The 19934-nt window shown below is 38.2% G+C and overlaps 2 protein-coding genes across 3 annotated transcripts in view; one reads left to right on the top strand and one right to left on the bottom strand.

Moving 5' to 3' along the window:
* FBXO11 (F-box protein 11) overlaps positions 1 to 19934 on the bottom strand; it is a 96167-nt gene that overhangs the window by 35079 nt on the left and 41154 nt on the right. The gene's annotated exons all lie outside the window — the stretch shown is intronic.
* Positions 15320 to 15760, top strand: LOC125128085 (60S ribosomal protein L32-like). Its single transcript, XM_047782129.1, has one exon. It carries the CDS (start codon positions 15324 to 15326, stop codon positions 15729 to 15731), a length of 408 nt encoding a protein of 135 aa, XP_047638085.1. The 5' UTR covers positions 15320 to 15323; the 3' UTR covers positions 15732 to 15760.

Below are 19934 nucleotides of genomic sequence, written 5' to 3'. Positions count from 1 at the left end.
CATTCATGAGGGTGCAGGTTCGATCCCCGGCCTCCCTCTGAAGGTTAAGGATCCAGTGTTGCTATGAGCTCTGGCGTAGGCCAGCAGCTACAGCTCCAATTCCACCCCCAGACAACTGGGGACCTCCATATGCTGTGAGTGCAGGCTTAAAAAGACAAAAAAAAAAAAAAAAAGGTTCTCTTTTCTCTCTCCCCCTCTCTTTTTTGTCTTTTCTAGGGCCACACTCGTGGCATGCGGAGGTTCCCAGGCTAGGGGTTGAATCGGAGCTGTAGCCGCCAGCCTACTCCAGAGCCACTAGAACGTGGGATCTGAGCCACATCTGCGACCTACACCACAGCTCACGGCAATGCTGGATCCTTAACCCACTGAGCGAGGCCAGGGATCGAACCTGCAACTTCATTGTTCCTAGTCGGATTTGTTAACCACTGAGCCACGACAAGAACTCCTCTCTTTTCTCTTGATTTCCTCAAATCTTAGATTGTTCTTTGTCATAACCAAAACATTCTCAAACTATACCTGTGCCCCAGAGAGTACACATAACTAAATCTCCACTTTAGTGGATCTTTGCCATGAGGCTGAGGTATATTTAGGCAAAAGAATGGTCAGTGCACTAAAGGGCCATCTTCACCAACAGAAAAATCCAAGAGGAGATTCTCACTCCACAGACTGAAATGGTCTTAAAACTATATAAACTCTTTCAGTTAAGGTGGATGGGAAATCTTCCTTATTTTAGAATTCCCATTTTATGTCTTGGGGATGGTGGTAGCAGTGGTCTGATTTATCTGTTGGCTTCTGAAGGAAATGTGTTAAAATTTCCCTCTATCTTTAGGTAGTCCATTTTTAGTACATAAAATTTTGTTTTATATACTATTTATAGACATAAAGATAATATTATTTAGACATAAAGGCTCAAGATTATTATTTCTTCCTGGTGAATTATTTCATCATATCATTATGCAATGGCCCTCTTTATCCATAACAATGTTTCACCTTCAAAATCTATTTTTGCCTGATATTTTCCTAAGAGTTTTTTGTTTTGTTTTACATCAGCTAAGCATTTTTTTCAACTCTGTTTTTTCAACTTTTTACTTTTGGGTCATTACAGTTTAGCTTTAGTTCTTAAACATTTATTGTTATATTTTCTTTCATTTTCAGTGAAAGCAAGAATATCTAATATGCTATTTAACCCATCTAAAGCCAATTGCCACAATTATACTTTTAATTTCTGAATGTTCATCTGGTTTTCTTCTGAGTCTTATTCTTTCTTTTTCATGTTGGTCTGTTACTTCATCTGTTTCATTTCCTTTTTTTACCCTTTTAATTCATTTCACAAACACTTATATTCTCGTTTAGACAGATCACTGGACACTTTTAAAAATCTATGCACAATCAGGTAGGTTGTTTTAGTTTCTAGGCTGCATGCCTGGGTCTCAGAGCTAGCTTTATTATAAAAAGGCCCAAGGCCACATCTCCATTCCCCACATATGCACTAAAATTGCACCCCAGACCTTTTAGAATACATACATACATACGTACACACACACACACACACACACACACACACACACACACACACACACACACACATTCAGGACCAAAAGGTCCTTGTTGTATTTCACATACTAGCATCAGTTCCCATGTAAGGCTTTAATTTGATTTCTCTCATTCCTGGAGCTTGGGAATTTCCTTCTCTTCTTTCCTTCCTTAGAGTTTAGCTATGCATTTACAATTTAGCTCTTGTTTTGTGTTAATTTCTATATGTTTCTGGAATGTATGCATATGGGTGTGGTATCTCTGTCAGCTTGGTTTATCATGCGAATAGTCAGTTTCTAAAATACTCAAAAGAACATTCTTTTTTTTGTTTTGTTTTTTGTCTTTTTGCCATTTCTTGGGCCGCTTCCGTCGCATACGGAGGTTCCCAGGCTTAGGCGTCTAATCGGAGCTGTAGCTGCCAGCCTACGCCAGAGCCACAGCAACTCGGGATCCGAGCCGCAGCTGCGACCTACACCACAGCTCGTGGCAATGCTGGATCGTTAACCCACTGAGCAAGGGCAGGGATCGAACCCGCAACCTCATGGTTCTTAGTCAGATTCGTTAACCACTGCGCCACGATGGGAACTCCTCAAAAGAACATTCTCAAACTTTTCATCCTATAACATCCTATTCTCTCACTCTACTCCTATTTAAAATCTATGGCTTATTATTACAGATACTTACCCAGACACCACCCTGGACTTCATCTTTCCTTTTCCATTAACACAACAAATATTTAAAGGACTGAAAAGTAAGGAGTTCAGAGGTGATAACAGGAAAGAGAAGGTGCTTGTTAATTCAGGTGCAACCTCAAGTTTACACCAAGTAAGTATACGACACTATGTGATTTGAATCATGCAATGCCATAGTCATCTCAACTTCCTATTCATAAACATTGTCCTGTTCTAAAGCACTCAAAGCTCAGTTGTAAAATAATATTAAACTCTTAGTCACGCTGAGATAAAGAATCTGCATTAAATTTCTATACAGCTCTCACAGTAAATTACCACTGATTCTTCTGAGAATCACATACAATGCCAGAAGGTATTTTACAAAGGAGTCATTCTTTTAACGATCACTTGGCCACTATTGTAAATAAGAAGCAAAAGGAGAAAGCTTAAAATAAACAAAATCCCCTAAACAGACACAAAAAAAAATCTCATTACTGTTCTCTTCATCTTTTCGGAGTCATTCTGTAAAGATCACTTGGGCACTATTATAAATAAGACGCAAAAAGAGAAAGTTTAAATAAAACCCCCAAAACATACACACAAAAAAATCCCATTACTGTTCTCTTCATTTTTGGACTACAGTAGTACTGTTTACACACCATATATTCTTTACCATATCACATCTACCTTATTTGCTATTTAGTTTTTCAGTATAAGCCATATTTTACTAACAAAATTATAAGTTTTCAGGGCAAGGCCCCTATTCTGTATTTCTCCTCCATGTTCAACTCAGTACCCAATAACTACTCAATAAATGTTGATTCTCATCTATGGGGAATGCTTTAGTTTTATTTAATTCAAGGAGTTTTCCCCAGAAACCACCATTACTGGTGGGCTAAGGTGATCTTACATACCATTCTACAGAAAATAAAAACCAAGATAGGAACTACTTCATTTCTTCCTACCTCCAACTCTGCAAACTCATTTACATGCATATCCATTTTTTTTGTTCCCCCCGAAATTATGGAGTATTCCTTAAGGTAGACTGGCACATATGAGGCAACCAAAAAATGTTTGTTACATAAATAAATGCAATAATGAATAAAGTGAATGGTCCATGATAGCTGCCAAACTGTGCCCAGTCCAAGAAGCATGAAATCATAAAGCACTAGTTATGGTATTGTTGCAAAGTCTAAAAATAAGACCTCAAAATAATATTTTGTTAATTTTTTTAAACTTTATAGCTTTCAGTTTTACATCTAATATTAGAACACCAATATTCAGATGTCATATTGTAATCTAAGACTAATAAGAACTATATCTGCATATTGCAGGTGTAGCTGAAAAAAATTTATTAAAATTTTGTTCTTTTTTTTTTTTTTTGGTCTTTTCAGGGCCACACCCGAGGCACATGGAGGTTCCCAGGCAAAGGGCTGAACCGCTGGCCTACATCACAGCTACAGCCATAGCAATGCTAGTCCAAGCCACGTCTGCAACCTCCACTACAGCTCACGGCAACATCAGAGCCAACTGTGTCCTTGTGGATATTAGCCAGATTTGTTTCCGCTGAGCCATGACGGGAACTCTGAAAAAAATGTTTTTGATCAGAGATCACAGAAAGTTATCCATATATATATATATAATTTTAAATTTTCTAGCAGCTACCTTAAAAAATCAATGAAATTAATTTCAATATAATTTAACCCACTTACCTAAAATTTATCATCTCAACATGTAATCATATAAAACTATGAAATATCCCTAGCTGGACAATACACACATATACATACAGATCCTTATTAAATTCTTATCAGTCCTCTTGAAGGATAAATTTTTTTTTTCTTTTTTGGTCTTTTTGTCTTTTTAGGGCCACACCTGCAGCATGTGTGGAGGCTAGGTGTCTAATTGGAGCTGTAGCCTCTGGCCTACGCCACAGCCACAGCCAAGCTAGATCCGAGCTGCATCTGTGACCTACACCACAGCTCATGGCAACGCCAGATCCTTAACCCACTGAGCAAGGCCAGGGATCGAACCCATAACCTCATGGTTCCTAGTCGGATTCGTTTCTGCTGCACCGTGATGGGAATTCCAAAGAATAAAATGTTAACATCATACACTTTTTTTTTTTTTGCTATTTCTTGGGCCGCTCCCGCGGCATATGGAGATTCCCAGGCTAGGGGTCTAATCGGAGCTGTAGCCACCAGCCTACACCAGAGCCACAGCAACACGGGATCCGAGCCACGTCTGCGACCTGCACCACAGCTCACGGCAACGCCGGATCGTTAACCCACTGAGCAAGGGCAGGGACCGAACCCGCAACCTCATGGTTCCTAGTCGGATTCGTTAACCACTGCGCCACGACGGGAACTCCTAACATCATACACTTTTAAAGGGATGCTATACACATATATATAAAATCAAAATTTATAATTTTTATATTTTACTACAACTCCTATATAAATATACTAGTCTTCACTATCAATGGGAACCACAACGGGGATAAATAAAGGCTTCTGGAGAATAAGTATGCTTAACTAAAAAATACCTTTGAAATCTTTAATATTAAATAGCTCTGAAAATTTATATTGATTCACTTTAAGAAGAGACTTAATCTATGTATCTTAAGCAGAATACCTAAGTTTTTACATACCTTTACAACTATCTTAAAGATTTACAAAAAAACTATACTATCGATTGGCTAGGGTTTGAAGCCTCTACATTTTAGGTTTAAAAACTAAGTTAAAGAGTAATTTATAGAATTTAATTACCAGAAGTTTTTCCCCCACAAATATTACATATGTTCCATGTTACTTACCCATAGCCACAGATCAGACTGGAAACTTAAGCAAATCTGTGCTAGTAACTGTGTGTTTAGAAATAGCTCCCAGTCTCACAGTGTAAAGAACCACACTTGACAACTGTTTCTAACACAGTTGGGAACTACCACAGTTTTTTTTTTCCAACTACTGAAGAAATCCACGAACAAACTGAAATCAAGAAAAATTTTATTTTAAATGCATTTTAATTTAAATATTTTACTTAAAAGTTAAATATTTTACTTTAAAAATTATTTATTTACTTATTGTCTTTTTAGGGCCACACCTCCAGCATATGGAGGTTCCCAGGCTAGGGGTTGAATCAGAGCTGTAGCTGCCAGCCTAAACCACAGCCACAGCAAGGAGGGATCCGAGCTGTGTATGCAACTTACACCACAACTCACGGCAACGCTGGATCCTTAAACCACTGATTAAAGCCAGGAATCAAGCCTGAGTCCTCATAGATACTAGTCAGGTTAGTTCGTTAATCACTGAGCCACGACAGAAACTCCTAAAAATTTATTTAGATATTTTAAGGTAGGGAGTCCAGAAGTAAAGTTATTATAAGAAACTGCTTTTTGAAAGTTTCACTTGCTACAATTGAAATTACATATTACATATTATATAGAGTTACAAACTATAAAAAATTTAACTATTCAGGTCACTGTTCTACACTTCCATTAACATATTCAGTTATTATTTACACACACATGCACATAATTTTGCTGAATTTTCACAACATTAACTATAAGGTTTATCTAAGACTGGTCAAAGAAAATATATTTTACCACTGAATAACCATCTCTTTTAAATTATTTTTTTATTTTTTGGTCTTTGTCCCAGGCTAGGGGTCAAATCAGAGCTACACCACTGCCACAGCAATGCCAGATCCGAGCCGCATCTGTGACCTACACCACAGCTTATGGCAATGCCAGATCCTTAACCCACTGAGTGAGGCCAGGGACTGAACCCACAACCTCAAGGTTCCTAGTTGGATTTGTTTCCACTGCACCACGATGGGAACTCCCTGAATAATCATCTTTAGATGCCATATCTTTGGTATTATACGGAATTACTGAAAACTCAAATAAGGATTCATTTCAAAAGAAGAGATTTAGACTCCTTCATTTTATTTTATTATATTTTTTTGTCTTTTTGCCTTTTCTTGGGCCGCTCCCGCGGCATATGGAGATTCCCAGGCTAGGGGTTGAATCGGAGCTGTAGCCACCGGTCTACGCCACAGCCACAGCAATGCCAGATCCGAGCTGCGTCTGCGACCTACACCACAGCTCACAGCAATGCCGGATCCTTAACCCACTGAGCAAGGCTAGGGATCGAACCCGCAACCTCATGGTTCCTAGTCAGATGGATTCGTTAACCACTGTGCCAAGACGGGAACTCCCAAGACTCCTTCATTTTAAACTGCCTGACAAAGCGTATTCAACAAATATTTGCTGAATTGGAGTTCCCATTGTGGTTCAGCAGAAATGAACCTAATCACTATCCATGAGGATACAGGTTCTATTCCTGGCCTCACTCAGTGGGTTAAGGATCTGGCTACACCAAGAGCTGTGGTGTAGGTCACAAATGAGGCTTGGATCTGGTGTTGCTGTGGCTGTGGTGTAGGCCAGCAGGAGTAGCTCCGATTCGACCCCTAGACTGGGAACTTCCATATGCTGAGGGTATGGCCCTAAAAACAAAACAAAACAAAACAAAAAAATCTGAATGAAGAATAAATGAAGGAATGTGTCATGTACTGTGTGAGGTGCTGGTAAAACAGGGCAACCAAACAGTGCACTTGCCCTTCACCAGCTTAGAAGAGACGTAAGTAACTAAGCAGATAATAATAATACAGTATGTCATATGCTGTAATAGGGATAAACAGAAGGTACTATGGGAACACGCAAGAATATCTAATCAAATCTTAAATGATGCTGGGGTAGGACATCAGGGTATTAGTGAAGGTTTTTCAAAGAAAGTCCAAGCTGAGATAACTACTGAGAGTTAAGCAGAAGGAATAGTGTGTGTGAAGACCTGAAGGTGCTCATCTCCAGGAGTCTCAAGTGGTCCAGGAGTCTGCAAGTTGCTCCAAGTGGTTGTATAATGTAGCCAGGGCCAGATTATGAAGTGTACTATAAACACTTTAAAGAATTTAGGTTTGGAGTTCCCGTCGTGGCGCAGTGGTTAACGAATCCGACTAGGAACCATGAGGTTGCGGGTTCGGTCCCTGGCCTTGCTCAGTGGGTTAACGATCCGGCGTTGCCGTGAGCTGTGGTGTAGGTTGCAGACGCGGCTCGGATCCTGCGTTGCTGTGGCTCTGGCGTAGGCCGGTGGCTACAGCTCCGATTCAACCCCTAGCCTGGGAACCTCCATATGCCACGGGAGCGGCCCGGGAAGTAGCAACAACAACAACAAAAAAGACAAAAGACAAAAAAAAAAAGAATTTAGGTTTTATCTTGAAAACCAAAGACAGCCTCCAAAGGGTTTTAAATAGAACACTCACATGTTCTGATTTGTGTTTTAAGGAGATTACCTGCACAATGTATAAACAACTGGAAATGGATTGCACTGGTAATTAAGAGACCAACTAGAAAACTACAGAGTAATACAACAGCTAGTAAGTGGCAGGGTTGGGATATGATTAAGGAACTCAGTCTTAACTTCTTCCAATATTTCCTAACAACAATAACAGCAACAAATTCAACAATACAACCAACAACATCAGCCCAAAAACAAAGTACAACTAACATTTTATCAATATGCCAGTCACTGTGATAATTATTTTACATACATTATTCTCTATATTCCTATGAAGGAGACCTATTGACTATTAGTCAAACTTATCTATTTTGTTCCCAGGATATGTTTACATACACAGTTGACCCTGGAACACACAGTGTTAGGGACACCAGTCCTTCCTGAAGTTGAAAGTCTACCTATAACTTAGCCCTCCATATTTGAGGTTCCTGATCTGTAGATTCAACCAACCGCGGATCATATAGTAATGTAATGTTAGTATTATTGAGGAAAAAACCCCCACATATAAGTGGATACAAGCAGTACAAAACTGTGTTGTTCAAGGGTCAACTATATCTCCATCCCTTTGTCACAGTGGTCTTCTTGCTTACAATATCCACCTCTTTTCTCTCTACTTATATAAGGTTATAATTCAACGTTTTGTCAAGTCCCATTTTCTCTATAAGCCTTTCCAAACTTTCCCATTTCTGACGGCGTTCTGATTGCAATGCATAAAAAGTCAAATCAGCATAGAGTATTAGAAAACCTAGTTGTGTGAGTTTGGACAAGCCAATTAACCTATCTCAATTCTTTGCCTATAAAATAAAAGGGATGGACTAGACCACCAGCCCTCAAATGGGGTGGTCTTGTTAAAACACCTTGTTGAGCTCTACACCCTCAGTGTTTCTGAATCAGACTGGGTTGGGGTGGAGGTTGGGGGTGGGGAGAATTTATAATGCTAACAAGTTCGCAGGGATGCTGCTACTGGGCAAGGGATGAAACTTTGAGAAGTACTAGGGTCAAACAAAGAAAAGTCCTTGAATGCCAAGGTAAAGAGTTTGGTCTTTATTCTGGTAAGAAGACATGGAAAATTTTCAATTAGTGTTATAGCATTTATTAAAAGTTAAGAGGTGGCTCAGGCAGCAAGAGGGTGCAATAAAAAGAATCATTCTATAATGGCAACAAATCAGAAAGCCCTGGATTAAGGTAGCGGTAATAAGAACAGGAAAAAAACAAAAGAGCTTCAAAACATATGGCTCAGTCACTCTTCCCTGCTAATGTTTTTGCCATTATCCACTGGAAAACTACATGCATACATACTACTACTATCTATAAAACAACATTAAATCAGGGATGACATTCTGGTATGGTGAAATCACTATAATCGTTAGGAATCTAATGTTCAAGTAAATTTTTTACTTTTATTTTTAAATTATTTTTTTGCTTTTTAGGGCTGCACCCATGTTATATGGAGGTTCCCAGATTAGGGGTTGAATCCGAACTACAGCTGCCAGCCTACACTATAGTCATGGCAATGCAGGATCTGAGCCAAGTCTGAGACCTACATCACAGCTCATGGCAACAAGGGATCCTTAACCCACTGAGTGAGGCAGGGATCGAACCCACAACTCATGGTTCCTAGTTGGATTCATTTCTGCTGCGCCGCAAAGGCAACTCAAGTAACTAAGTATATTTCAACTTCTAACTTTAAAAAAAAAGGGGGGGGGGGAGACAGTATAGACAGACTCATTTTATCTCCAAGACTCCTTATTAGTAAGGAAATAAGAAGATATAAATCCTTACAACAAAGACAACAGGAATAAAACCACTAGTACATAAGGGATTGCAATGATTTTCAGAAGACACAAAAATAAAGGAGTACTGACTAGTGAAGCAGAGTAAAGTTAGAAGCTACAACAGAAGAGTGAGGTGTCAAGTTTCTCAAAATCTGGGAAGCTTTGAACTCTGAAAATACAAGTAAAAAACAAAAGACAACAGTGATATGTGGATCTGGAAACAAAGGCATTCACTGCAGATCAATAAAAGAAAGTCAAGTCTCCTCATTAAACTATCAAGTAAGAGTGAAGGCAGAATAAAGAAATTTCCAGACATGCAGAGACTTACAAAGTTTTTCTCATACATAATCTTTCTTAGGAAGTTATTGGGGAAATTTTTCAACGAAAATAGGGAGTAAATCCAGAAAGGGGAAGACTTGGGATGCAGCAATTAATGAAATTATCACAGAAAAACAACAAAGGGAATACAGTCCAAGATAAAAGGTGTGAAGGAGGCCCAAAGAACTATTATAGATTGGACCAGACCTCCAAAGGGCTGCAGGAATGAAATTTCCTGGAAAAGGGGGGAATTAACAGATTAAACAGTAGGGAGCTTAGAAAACTTGAGGATGTGATAAAGGCAATAGGTGAAATATAAAAGAAAATGCATCAGAACAGTTAGGAATAATTTCTTTTGAGTGGCCTAGGAATTTATCAGGTAGTGGAGAAAAAATCTAGCATACATTTGGCTCTATAGAGAAAACATTTCATAAGTATAATAAGATGAACTCTCTTATTTTCCAACCTCTAGAATCAACCTATATACAAATAAATAAAAACCCTCTATTAACAATATGATAAACACATTACCAACCTTGATAATGAAAATGGAGAGCCATGAGTATTCTCATCTTATGAAGAAGGGAGTCTACAGACAGATACTGCCCATAGTTGAGGAAAACAAATTAAGCTTTAAGTATATAGTTTAAATTAACACTGGGAGGAGGCGGGTAGAGAGAATACTATAAGTAAACCATCACAGCAGCAATCAACAGGCAATGTTTAAATGTGATAGAGACAAAAGAGGATAAGCTTTATGCAGCCAAAATAAACCTCATGCATTTATGCACAGAAATTCACCCCCTATACTCCAAATTCACTACTCAGGATCCATCTATTTTTACTCTGCACTTAATTCTCTTAATTAAGGCTTAAGATTTCCAAGTCTTCATACTTAATCATGCAGGCAGATATGTTATCTAAAGATTACAAAAGCAGTATATAAACTGTCCCAAGTCAACAAAGAACATGCCATGTTCTTGTTGTTTGGAAAGAAAAGACATACATGGCAATTAATGAGCAACAGTGTGTTTGGTGTACCAGAACACTACCATATCACGAGTCAATTAGAGACGATTAATGTAAAATATGATGTTACCCATGCAGTGAAAATGATTTACATAAAATAAAAGCAATAAAATAAGTTTTTACTATATAAAAGCAATAAAAAGGCATTCAGAGGCACTGAATGAATATGCAAAAGTGGCAGTCAAAATAGTTCAGAAATGTTTTTTAAGATAAGCCTATTTATAACCACCAAAATTACGAGACAGCCTTCATGGTTAGAAGTATGGGAATCATAAAGCAGTTCCAGCAGATTAAAAAAAAAATCTCCAATGTTTTTGTGCTGTATATGGGTAACAGAAAAAATATTTGAAGCTACCTGCAAGTTTTACTAAAGTAGATGAAAGAAGCACACCAAAGAACAGTAGATGGCGCCAAAGTGTTATTTTTTTTTTCCACTACTGCCTTTCTTGGGCCACATAAATGATTAACTGAAATAAAAAAACTCTTCATACTATAATGGAAGAGTTAAAAAAAAAAATCAAACTGAAAATTCCCTCATGGCGCAATGCTGTCACTGTAGTGACTCCAGTTGATGCTGTGGCACAGGCTGGATCTCCCTGGCCTGGGAACTTCCACATGCCACAGAGGCGGGCCCCTAAACAAACAACAAAACAAAGCAAAACATCAAATTATCCAGATTTTCATGTGGTATACTGACAGACTGATGTTAATAACAATAACAATGTTCTAGTGCATGAATACATATTGAAAAACACAAGGTTGTATCAAATGCAAAAACCTGAACCAACTGTGAACACTTTGCCTTTTATTAAAAATTCAACCACTTACAAAGGAGTTACTAGTTCAGAAAAAGTACTGATATTTACAAAACTAAAGGGATTCATAGCAATATTTTCATAATAAACTCTTAACAGCACTAACAGAACTGATCGACAATATGAGTAATTTAAAGGTACTCTTCAAATGTATTTCCTTTCTGATTTTTTTTTTTTTTGGCTGAGTCTGTGGCACATGGAAGTTTCTGGGCCAGGGATTGAACCTGGGACCCGAGCCACTACAGCCACAACTCAGGATCCTTAACTCTCTGCACCACAGGGGAACTACCTCCTTTCTATCCAAAGATGTGTGAGGAGGAGCATTAGCACAATAAAACATACCCACTGCTCTCAAGATCACCCAGAGTTCAAAATACTAAAATGTAAAAATAAAAAGTAGGTGACTTGGGGAACAACTGTGTCAAGGTCAATGGTTTTTATGATGTATGGGTTACACTAAGATTTAAACTAGTGATTGAGGTAGTGGGAGAGGGAAGAAAACCTGGCAAGACTTAAAATAGGCGCTGGATGATTTACACAGAAAAAAAGTACGTTTTCGTAAATTCATAAATGGATGACACTTAAAGATTCCAGTCCAATCCCTCCCTCGTGTACCAATAGCTAAAGGTTTATTGTGCCTCACCTTTACCTGTAGCTACTTTTTCAGGATACCTGAAGGTTTTACAAATGCTTCAAAAAACAAAACAGAATTTTTAATCATTTTGACTGAAAATATTATTTATTTTTTGACTTTTTGGTTCCGAGGCTAGGGGTCAAGTCAGAGCTGTAGCTGCCTACCTAGGCCAGGGCCACAGCAACAACACGGATCCAAGCCACGTCTGCGACCTATACCACAGGATCCAGTGTTAACCCACTGAGCGAGGCCAGGGATCGAACCTGCAACCTCAGAGTTCCTAATCGGATTCGTTAACCACTGAGCCATAACGGGAACTCGAAAATGTTTTTTAAAGCAACGTACATTATATTTTGCATTTAAATGAATATCTTACTTAAAATAATTTAACACTTTCTTAGTTTTTATAAGATAATCATTAGGATCATGAAATAAGTCTACTGCTTTGTATTATGATGAGACCTGGAGGACCCACTTAGTAGTACAAAGCAATTTTTTCTTTCAGTTGTATTGAGTTATAATTGATATACAATACTGTATATGGTTAAGGTATATAACATAATGTTTTGAGTTACACAGATCATGAAATGATCACCTCAGTAAGTTTAGTGAACATTCACCATTCTCACAGAGATACAAAAGAAAAAAATATTTTTTGTGATGAGAACTCCCAGGATTTACTCTAACAACTTGCATATATAAAAGTATAGCAATGTTATTATATTAATCATATTTTACATTACATCCCTAGTTTTTATTTTCTCTATAACTGGAAGTTTGTACCTTTTGACCACTTTCATCTTCATCCAATCCGCTTTCCCCAATCCCTGCTTCTGATAACCACAAATCTCATCTCTTTTTTTCGAGTTTTTTGGTTGATGTATAACTGACCTACAACAGTGTGTTTGTTCTTGGTGTACAACATAGTGATCCAGTATGTTTTTTTCCTAATGATTTTTTTTCCCATTATAGCTGGTTTATAGTGTTCTGTCAATTTCCTACTGTACAGCAAAGCAAGGTGATCCAGTCACACATATACATATACATTCCTTTTTCTCATATTATATACTCCATCATAGTTGACGAGATATAGCAGTATTTCTATACATTACAAAATGATCACCACAAAACTTTTTAAAAATTAAGTTGTCCTAAATTGCTGGTTTTCTTGCATTACTCCTGCATTTATCAATTTTTTTCTCTTCCTTTCTTGCTGTTATGTTGTTAAATGTCACTTATTTTAGCTATTCCTGAATGTAACTACAGACTCCTCTTTTCTCCAATAAGCCAAAGAAATAGCTTGCTAAACTTATGTTTTACAACTAAGAGTAAACAGGCACTACTATAGGAGCTTAGGAGACTTTCCTAAGAAGAAAGTCATTAGCTTCAGAACTATGTCATGCTGCTTAAGTCATTATTGCTTCTGTTCTTTTAGGGTTGTTTAAAATAAATGAGATTGCTGGGCAGCTTTATTCCAAACAGTTAAAATATTTCTTTTTATCACTGTGTCTGAGTGGTTAACTCTTTTGCCAGACAGCACATAGTCAAAAGATCTCTAATAACAGCCACCATATTATAAATCACCTCTATTTCACCTGACTGATAGATTTAAATGACCATTATGAATACAGTTTTTGATCCTTAACATTTTACCCTGGAGACTTAACCACAGCCAACCAAACAAAACTTTAGCCTCTTCAGCAGAAATCAAGAAAATAAGTTAAACCAAGCTGCCCTTCGTTCCATTGGAAAATGGCAAAAAATATAGTTTTTTTCCTTCCTTATTATTTTCTGAATTACCAACAACAGCAGTGCTCAAACTTAGTGTGCCTGAATCATCTGTAGACTTTATAAAGACACTTTACTATCACACTTTACTTTATAACTTATGAAGTGGACATTGTGATTGACTTCAGAATATCCATTCCACCACATATGAACATGACCATGGTAATTCCATCCTCAAGGGTGAGTAGGCCTGAACTAATTTGGCCTAATGAAACATTAAGAAGCAGCTTGCATTTTTGACTTTTGGGTAAGAGAGGTCCTTTTCTCTTTTCTTCTAGTAGATACTAACAAGGATAAATGTTGCATTATTATCCTAGGCAGCCATCCTAGGTCCTTGAGGAGAACTAACCTGAGACAAAACTTCTTGTCATGTAAAATAAGGTTTTTCTTTCTTTTCTTTTTTTACTGTTTAAGCCAGTTTGAGTCAGATTTAAATTACTCACATCCAAAAGCATCTTGAATTTTGGCTAAGTTCCAATGTTCATGATACCACAACCAGAGTTGAAGTCCAATGGACTACACAAGTAATAATACGAAATTCAAAAGGAATTAAAGTGGAGTGATGTGAAGAACTAGGAAGCAAAGGGAAAAACAATCAAAACCCAATCTGTGGGGTAAGCCCTTCATCATAGAAATGTATGTGCAAATCTCAGAACATGCACATATGTAGAATTCTTTGAATCCTCCTTCAACAGTGATTATCGTAACAGCACCAAGCATACCAATGCTGTTTAATAACTAATAACTACAAATGTAAAACATTTACTTCAAGACTTTCATTAACTTACATATAATGTTCTCCCCTTTGCCTTCAAATCTGTTTCAATATAGAAAATAAAGCCAAAACACTGTCATTACATTGGCTCAATATGAAATTGTCTCAAGTTTAAAATGCTGTATGTAGATTTGCTGATACCACAGGAAAGCTAAAGAGCTAATTATTTAATGATACTTTTATTTACACATTTTTGTCAAGAATCATTACCATATAGTTGATTTTATAGATGGTGTTCTGTTATAAGGCTAATAGACAACAGAATTAAATGAAAATATACTTTAATTCCCATGAATGTTCCTAAATAGTTCATTTACATGGCTCTGAAATAATCCAGTTACAGAGAAACTAAGTGAAACTCATAATTAAATCACAGGGCATTAGTGTAATAAACTGTTCAAAACAAAGGGTCTATAAACAGCTCCTAATTTATAAAGTAGCTAAGTAAAAGTTACAACTTTATTTCAAAAGTTCCATGTAATTTTCTTTAGACCTAGTATTTTGGGGTTGTGGTACAAAAATGTTCAAAGGTATTGACTAAGACTTCTACTAGAGCATAAAGATAAAGCTAAAGGTGGTTCTTCCTCAGTGCTGCTTTATGGAGGTGGCAGCCATCTCTTTGCCTGGCATCATGGCCTCTCTCAGACCCCTCGTGAAGCCCAAGATTGTCAAAAAGAGGACCAAGAAGTTCATCTGGCACCAGTCAGACCGATATGCCAAAATTAAGTGGAACTGGTGGAAACCCAGAGGCATTAACAACAGAGTGCATAGAAGGTTCAAGGGCCAGATCTTGATGCCCAATACTGGTTATGGGAGCAACAAGAAAACAAAGCACATGCTGCCCAGTGGCTTCCAGAAGTTTCTGGTATACAATGTCAAGGAGCTTGAAGTGCTGCTAATGTGCAACAAATCTCACTCTGCTGAGATTGTTCACAACATCTCTTCCAAGAACTGCAAAGCCATTGTGGAGAGAGCGGCCCAGCTGGCCATCAGGGTCACCAATCCTAAAGCCAGGCTGCACGGCCAAGAAAATGAATAGAAAGGAGTTGCCGTGGTGGCTCAGCAGGTTAAACACCCAACTAGTATCCATGAGGATGCTGGTTTGATCCCTGGCCTCAATGAGTTAAGGATCCAGTGTTGCAACAAGCAGATGTGGCTTAGACCCCAAGCTGAAATGAATAGTGGGCTTATGTGCATATTGTGTCTGTGTTAATAAAACCATCAAACTTGTCCAGTTAAAACAAATAAACAAAAAAAACCTAAAGGTGGATTTATGATTTTGCTTGCTATTTTGAAAAAACAGAAACCAATTTACACAGTAGCTTATTTGCTGGAATTTTTCATTCATTTAAATCAGAAAGATGGTCATGTTTATAAAGACATGTGACTGCTCTGATCTTCAGTTTATAAGACTACCACCACAACTAAGATACCTAAACAGAATCCATCTTATATCAATTTTCCTGTTCTATACTAATTACTGATATGACTCACGAGAAACGACATAAAGAGATAGAAAACTTTGAACAATGCAATTAAAGACAGTAATAGCATTAATATTAAATAAGTACTTAGATTTAATAAATTGCTACATATAAACAAGAGTCTTCTGTCAAGATGAGTAAAAGTTCTTATAAGACACTAGATAAATCACCAACTCATACCCACTAGAGAAATGTCATGCATATCAATTATGTATTTTGACCCACAGGTAGCGGAAGTCAAAAGTAAAAGAGGCAAAGCATTGAATTTTTTTTTTTTTTTTTTTTCTTCAGGATGGCACCAACGGCATATGGAAGTTCCCAGGCTAGGGGCTGAATGGGAGCTGTAGTTGCCAGCCTACACAACAGCCACGACAACGTGGGATCAGAGCCTCATGTGTGACCTATACCATAGCTCATGGCAATGCCGGATCCTAAACCCACTGAGTGAGGCCAGGGATTGAACCTGAGTCCTCATGGATTCTAGTTGCGTTCATTATTGCTGAGCCACAATGGGAACTCCAAAGCCTTGAAATTTAATTCTACTTTTAATTTTTTGTCTTTTTAGGGCTGCACCCGAGGCATATGGAGGTTCTCAGAGGAGGCTGAATTGAAGCTGCAGCTGCTGGCCTACACCACAGCCACAGCAATGTGGGATCCGAGCCACACCTGCAACCTACACCATAGCTTCATGGCAACAATGGATCCTTAACCCACTGAACACGGACAGGGATCGAACATGCGTCCTCATGGATGCTAGTCAGGTTCATTTCCACTGAGCCATGATGGGAACTCCTAATTCTACTTTTTAGATCCCGAAGTGAATCTATATGTATTATTAATCTTACTATTTGCTACATGAGACAAAAATTCTCTTTTCTTGTTAATTTTGTCAAGAATATTTTAAAGTAAAATATTAACCTAACACTTTCAAAACTTTCTTATATACATACAAAATACCTATGTACTCTTTATTTTAACCTATTTTAGGGTAAAATTTTTCTAACCTGTAAACAAACACATGAATTTAATAATTTTCCACTGCAAAGATTTCTAAACCTCAGCATGTGGTACATGTAAGCGTTTAATAAATACCTACGGGAGTTCCTGTCGTGGCGCAGTGGTTAACGAATCCAACTAGGAACCATGAGGTTGCAGGTTCGGTCCCTGCCCTTGCTCAGTGGGTTAACGATCCGACGTTGCCGTGAGCTGTGGTGTAGGTTGCAGATGCGGCTCGGATCCCGCGTTGCTGTGGCTCTGGTGTAGGCCGGTGGCTACAGCTCCGATTCAACCCCTAGCCTGGGAACCTCCATATGCCGCGGGAGCGGCCCAAGAAATGGCAACAACAACAACAATAACAACAACAAAAAGACAAAATAAATAATAAATAAATAAATACCTACGAATAAACAATTTGAGACAAAATTGATCACATTGCTGTCACAAATGGTTATTACCCCACATCTATTTACTTCTTCTGTGACAGACTCTAGATATTTAGTTGAACAGATGACCACCTAGAATACGACCTACATTTCACAGCCTCCCTTACTGCCGAGCTGACTGAAAGGTTTCAGCCAATGGGATATGTACGACTTCTGGGATAGATTCTGAAGGAAATGAAGAGGGCCTTTCTTTATCCTTTCTGCTTCCCGGTAGGTAGAATGTTGGAACATGAGCTGACAGTCTGAATCAATTAAGTCATATGTTTAAGGACAGTGAAGTAGTAAAATAGGAACCCAGGTCTCTAATGTCATGGTGGAGCATTAATACCAACTTCAAGATGCTTACCTCTAGACTTTTATCACAACAGAGAAGAAAAAACTTCTATCTTTTAAAATACCTATTGCTTTGGGCTTCCTGTCATTCTGACAAATCTAATTTTAATTAATAATCACATAGGGTAAAAACACTCTCTACATTTGTATATGAATCTTTGTAAATACATTTAAGACACAGATGTAAATAACATGGGTTAGAAGAGTCTGCAGAACGTGTTCAACTCCCAGCTCTGAAATTTAGCAATATGATCCTGGGCAGATCACTTCGCTAAGCCTGTCTCCACAACTGTAAAATGGCAGAAAAATTATCTACTTCTTAGAACTATTAAGAGGATTAAATATGATAAAGAAGATGGAAAATGAGGAAGCAAAACACCTATAAAATAAGGGTATTGTATTACATGATAGAAGGGTTCTTCCAGTTCTAAAATTATATCACAAAAATATGTGTTATGTCAGAAATATCTATAATATATCTGGCAAGGTTGTTTAAAACCCTTTAGCTCCATGCTACTTTTGAGAAACACCCCCCCCCCATACCCACACACACCACTGATAGCAAGCAGGATTCTCTATGATAAACTGTGATGATCACCTTCTCAATGTTTTTATGCTTACAACTGTGCTGACTCTGCAAAATGTTCTGTATGTTCTCTGACATATCTTTTGTGTCTACTTTTTTTTTTGTCTTTTTGCTATTCCTTGGGCCGCTCCCGCGGCATATGGAGGTTCCCAGGCTAGGGGTCGAATCGGAGCTGTAGCCACCAGCCTACGCCAGAGCCACAGCAACTCGGGATCCGAGCCGCGTCTGCAACCTATACCACAGCTCACGGCAACGTCGGATCGTTAACCCACTGAGCAAGGGCAGGGACCGAACCCGCAACCTCATGGTTCCTAGTCGGATTCGTTAACCACTGCGCCACGACAGAAACTCCGTGTCTACTCTTGAGTTGCAATTTCTAAGAATTACGACCTTTGATGACAAAACTCATGAACTCCAAAATCTCTGGCTTAAAACAACAAAGATTTAGTTCCCCTTCACTTTACATGTCTATCAACTGGTTAGTGAAGAGCTCTCTCTGTATAATTCTTCTCCTTTGGAACTCAAACTTATGGAACAGTCATTCTCTGAAACATTTCTAGTAGCCACGAGCTCTGGAAGGCCTCACACTGGAAATTAAATGATTGGCCTGGAAGTGACACACACATTTTCATTCACAACTCCACTACAACTGTTCGCACAGTCCAATGACAGAGGGGTGAGAAAGTACCAGATGGTTCAGAGAGAAAAATATTTAGTAAGCAGTATAAATGACTACCCAAGTGCCCAGCCTCATAACACAGAAAGAAGTTAAATAAATGTTTTTTAGTGATACAGATTTGAGAAATTATTAATTCTAATAGTCATATAATCACTCGACATAATTAGGACCCACCTCACTGAATTCACCAACACTCTTCCTATAGAAACTATCAGACTCCAGGGGAATCAACATCAAATGCTTTGAGTAAGTCAATAAAAAATGGATATACATATCTATACATCTGTACCTACACAGGCAGATTATTTACAAGCACATATTCTCCTGAAGACACAGTAACATTCAGGAAAAGAGAGATGGTAATGTTAGCCCCAATTCAAGACCTTAAAAAAAAATTAATTTATCCTAATTAGTTTCCCATGCCACAATTAGAAATAACAAAAAAATTTTTTAAAGGCTCTTCGTGTGAGTCAGTAAGTTATCAAAAATTGAGTGATTATTTATTTATTTATTTATTTCTGCTTGTTAGAGCCACACCGCAGCATATGGAGGTTCCCAGGCTAGGAGTCGAATAAGAGCTTCAGCTGCTGGCCACAGTCACAGTCACACCAGATTCGAGCCACGTCTGTGACCTACACCACAGCTCATGGCAACGCCAGACCCTTAACCCACTGAGCAAGGCCAGGGATCGAACCCACAACCCTATGGTTCCTTGTCG

The sequence above is a fragment of the Phacochoerus africanus genome, chromosome 5 (genome assembly GCF_016906955.1).
Source record: "Phacochoerus africanus isolate WHEZ1 chromosome 5, ROS_Pafr_v1, whole genome shotgun sequence".
Taxonomy (NCBI): domain Eukaryota; kingdom Metazoa; phylum Chordata; class Mammalia; order Artiodactyla; family Suidae; genus Phacochoerus; species Phacochoerus africanus.
The sequence above is the reverse complement of the archived record's forward strand: the minus strand, read 5'-3'. Positions and strand labels throughout refer to the sequence as shown.

What these genes read in the sequence shown, in the direction of transcription:
- LOC125128085 (XM_047782129.1), top strand. Translation starts at nt 15,324, where the DNA reads ATGGCCTCTCTCAGACCCCTCGTGAAGCCCAAGATTGTCAAAAAGAGG.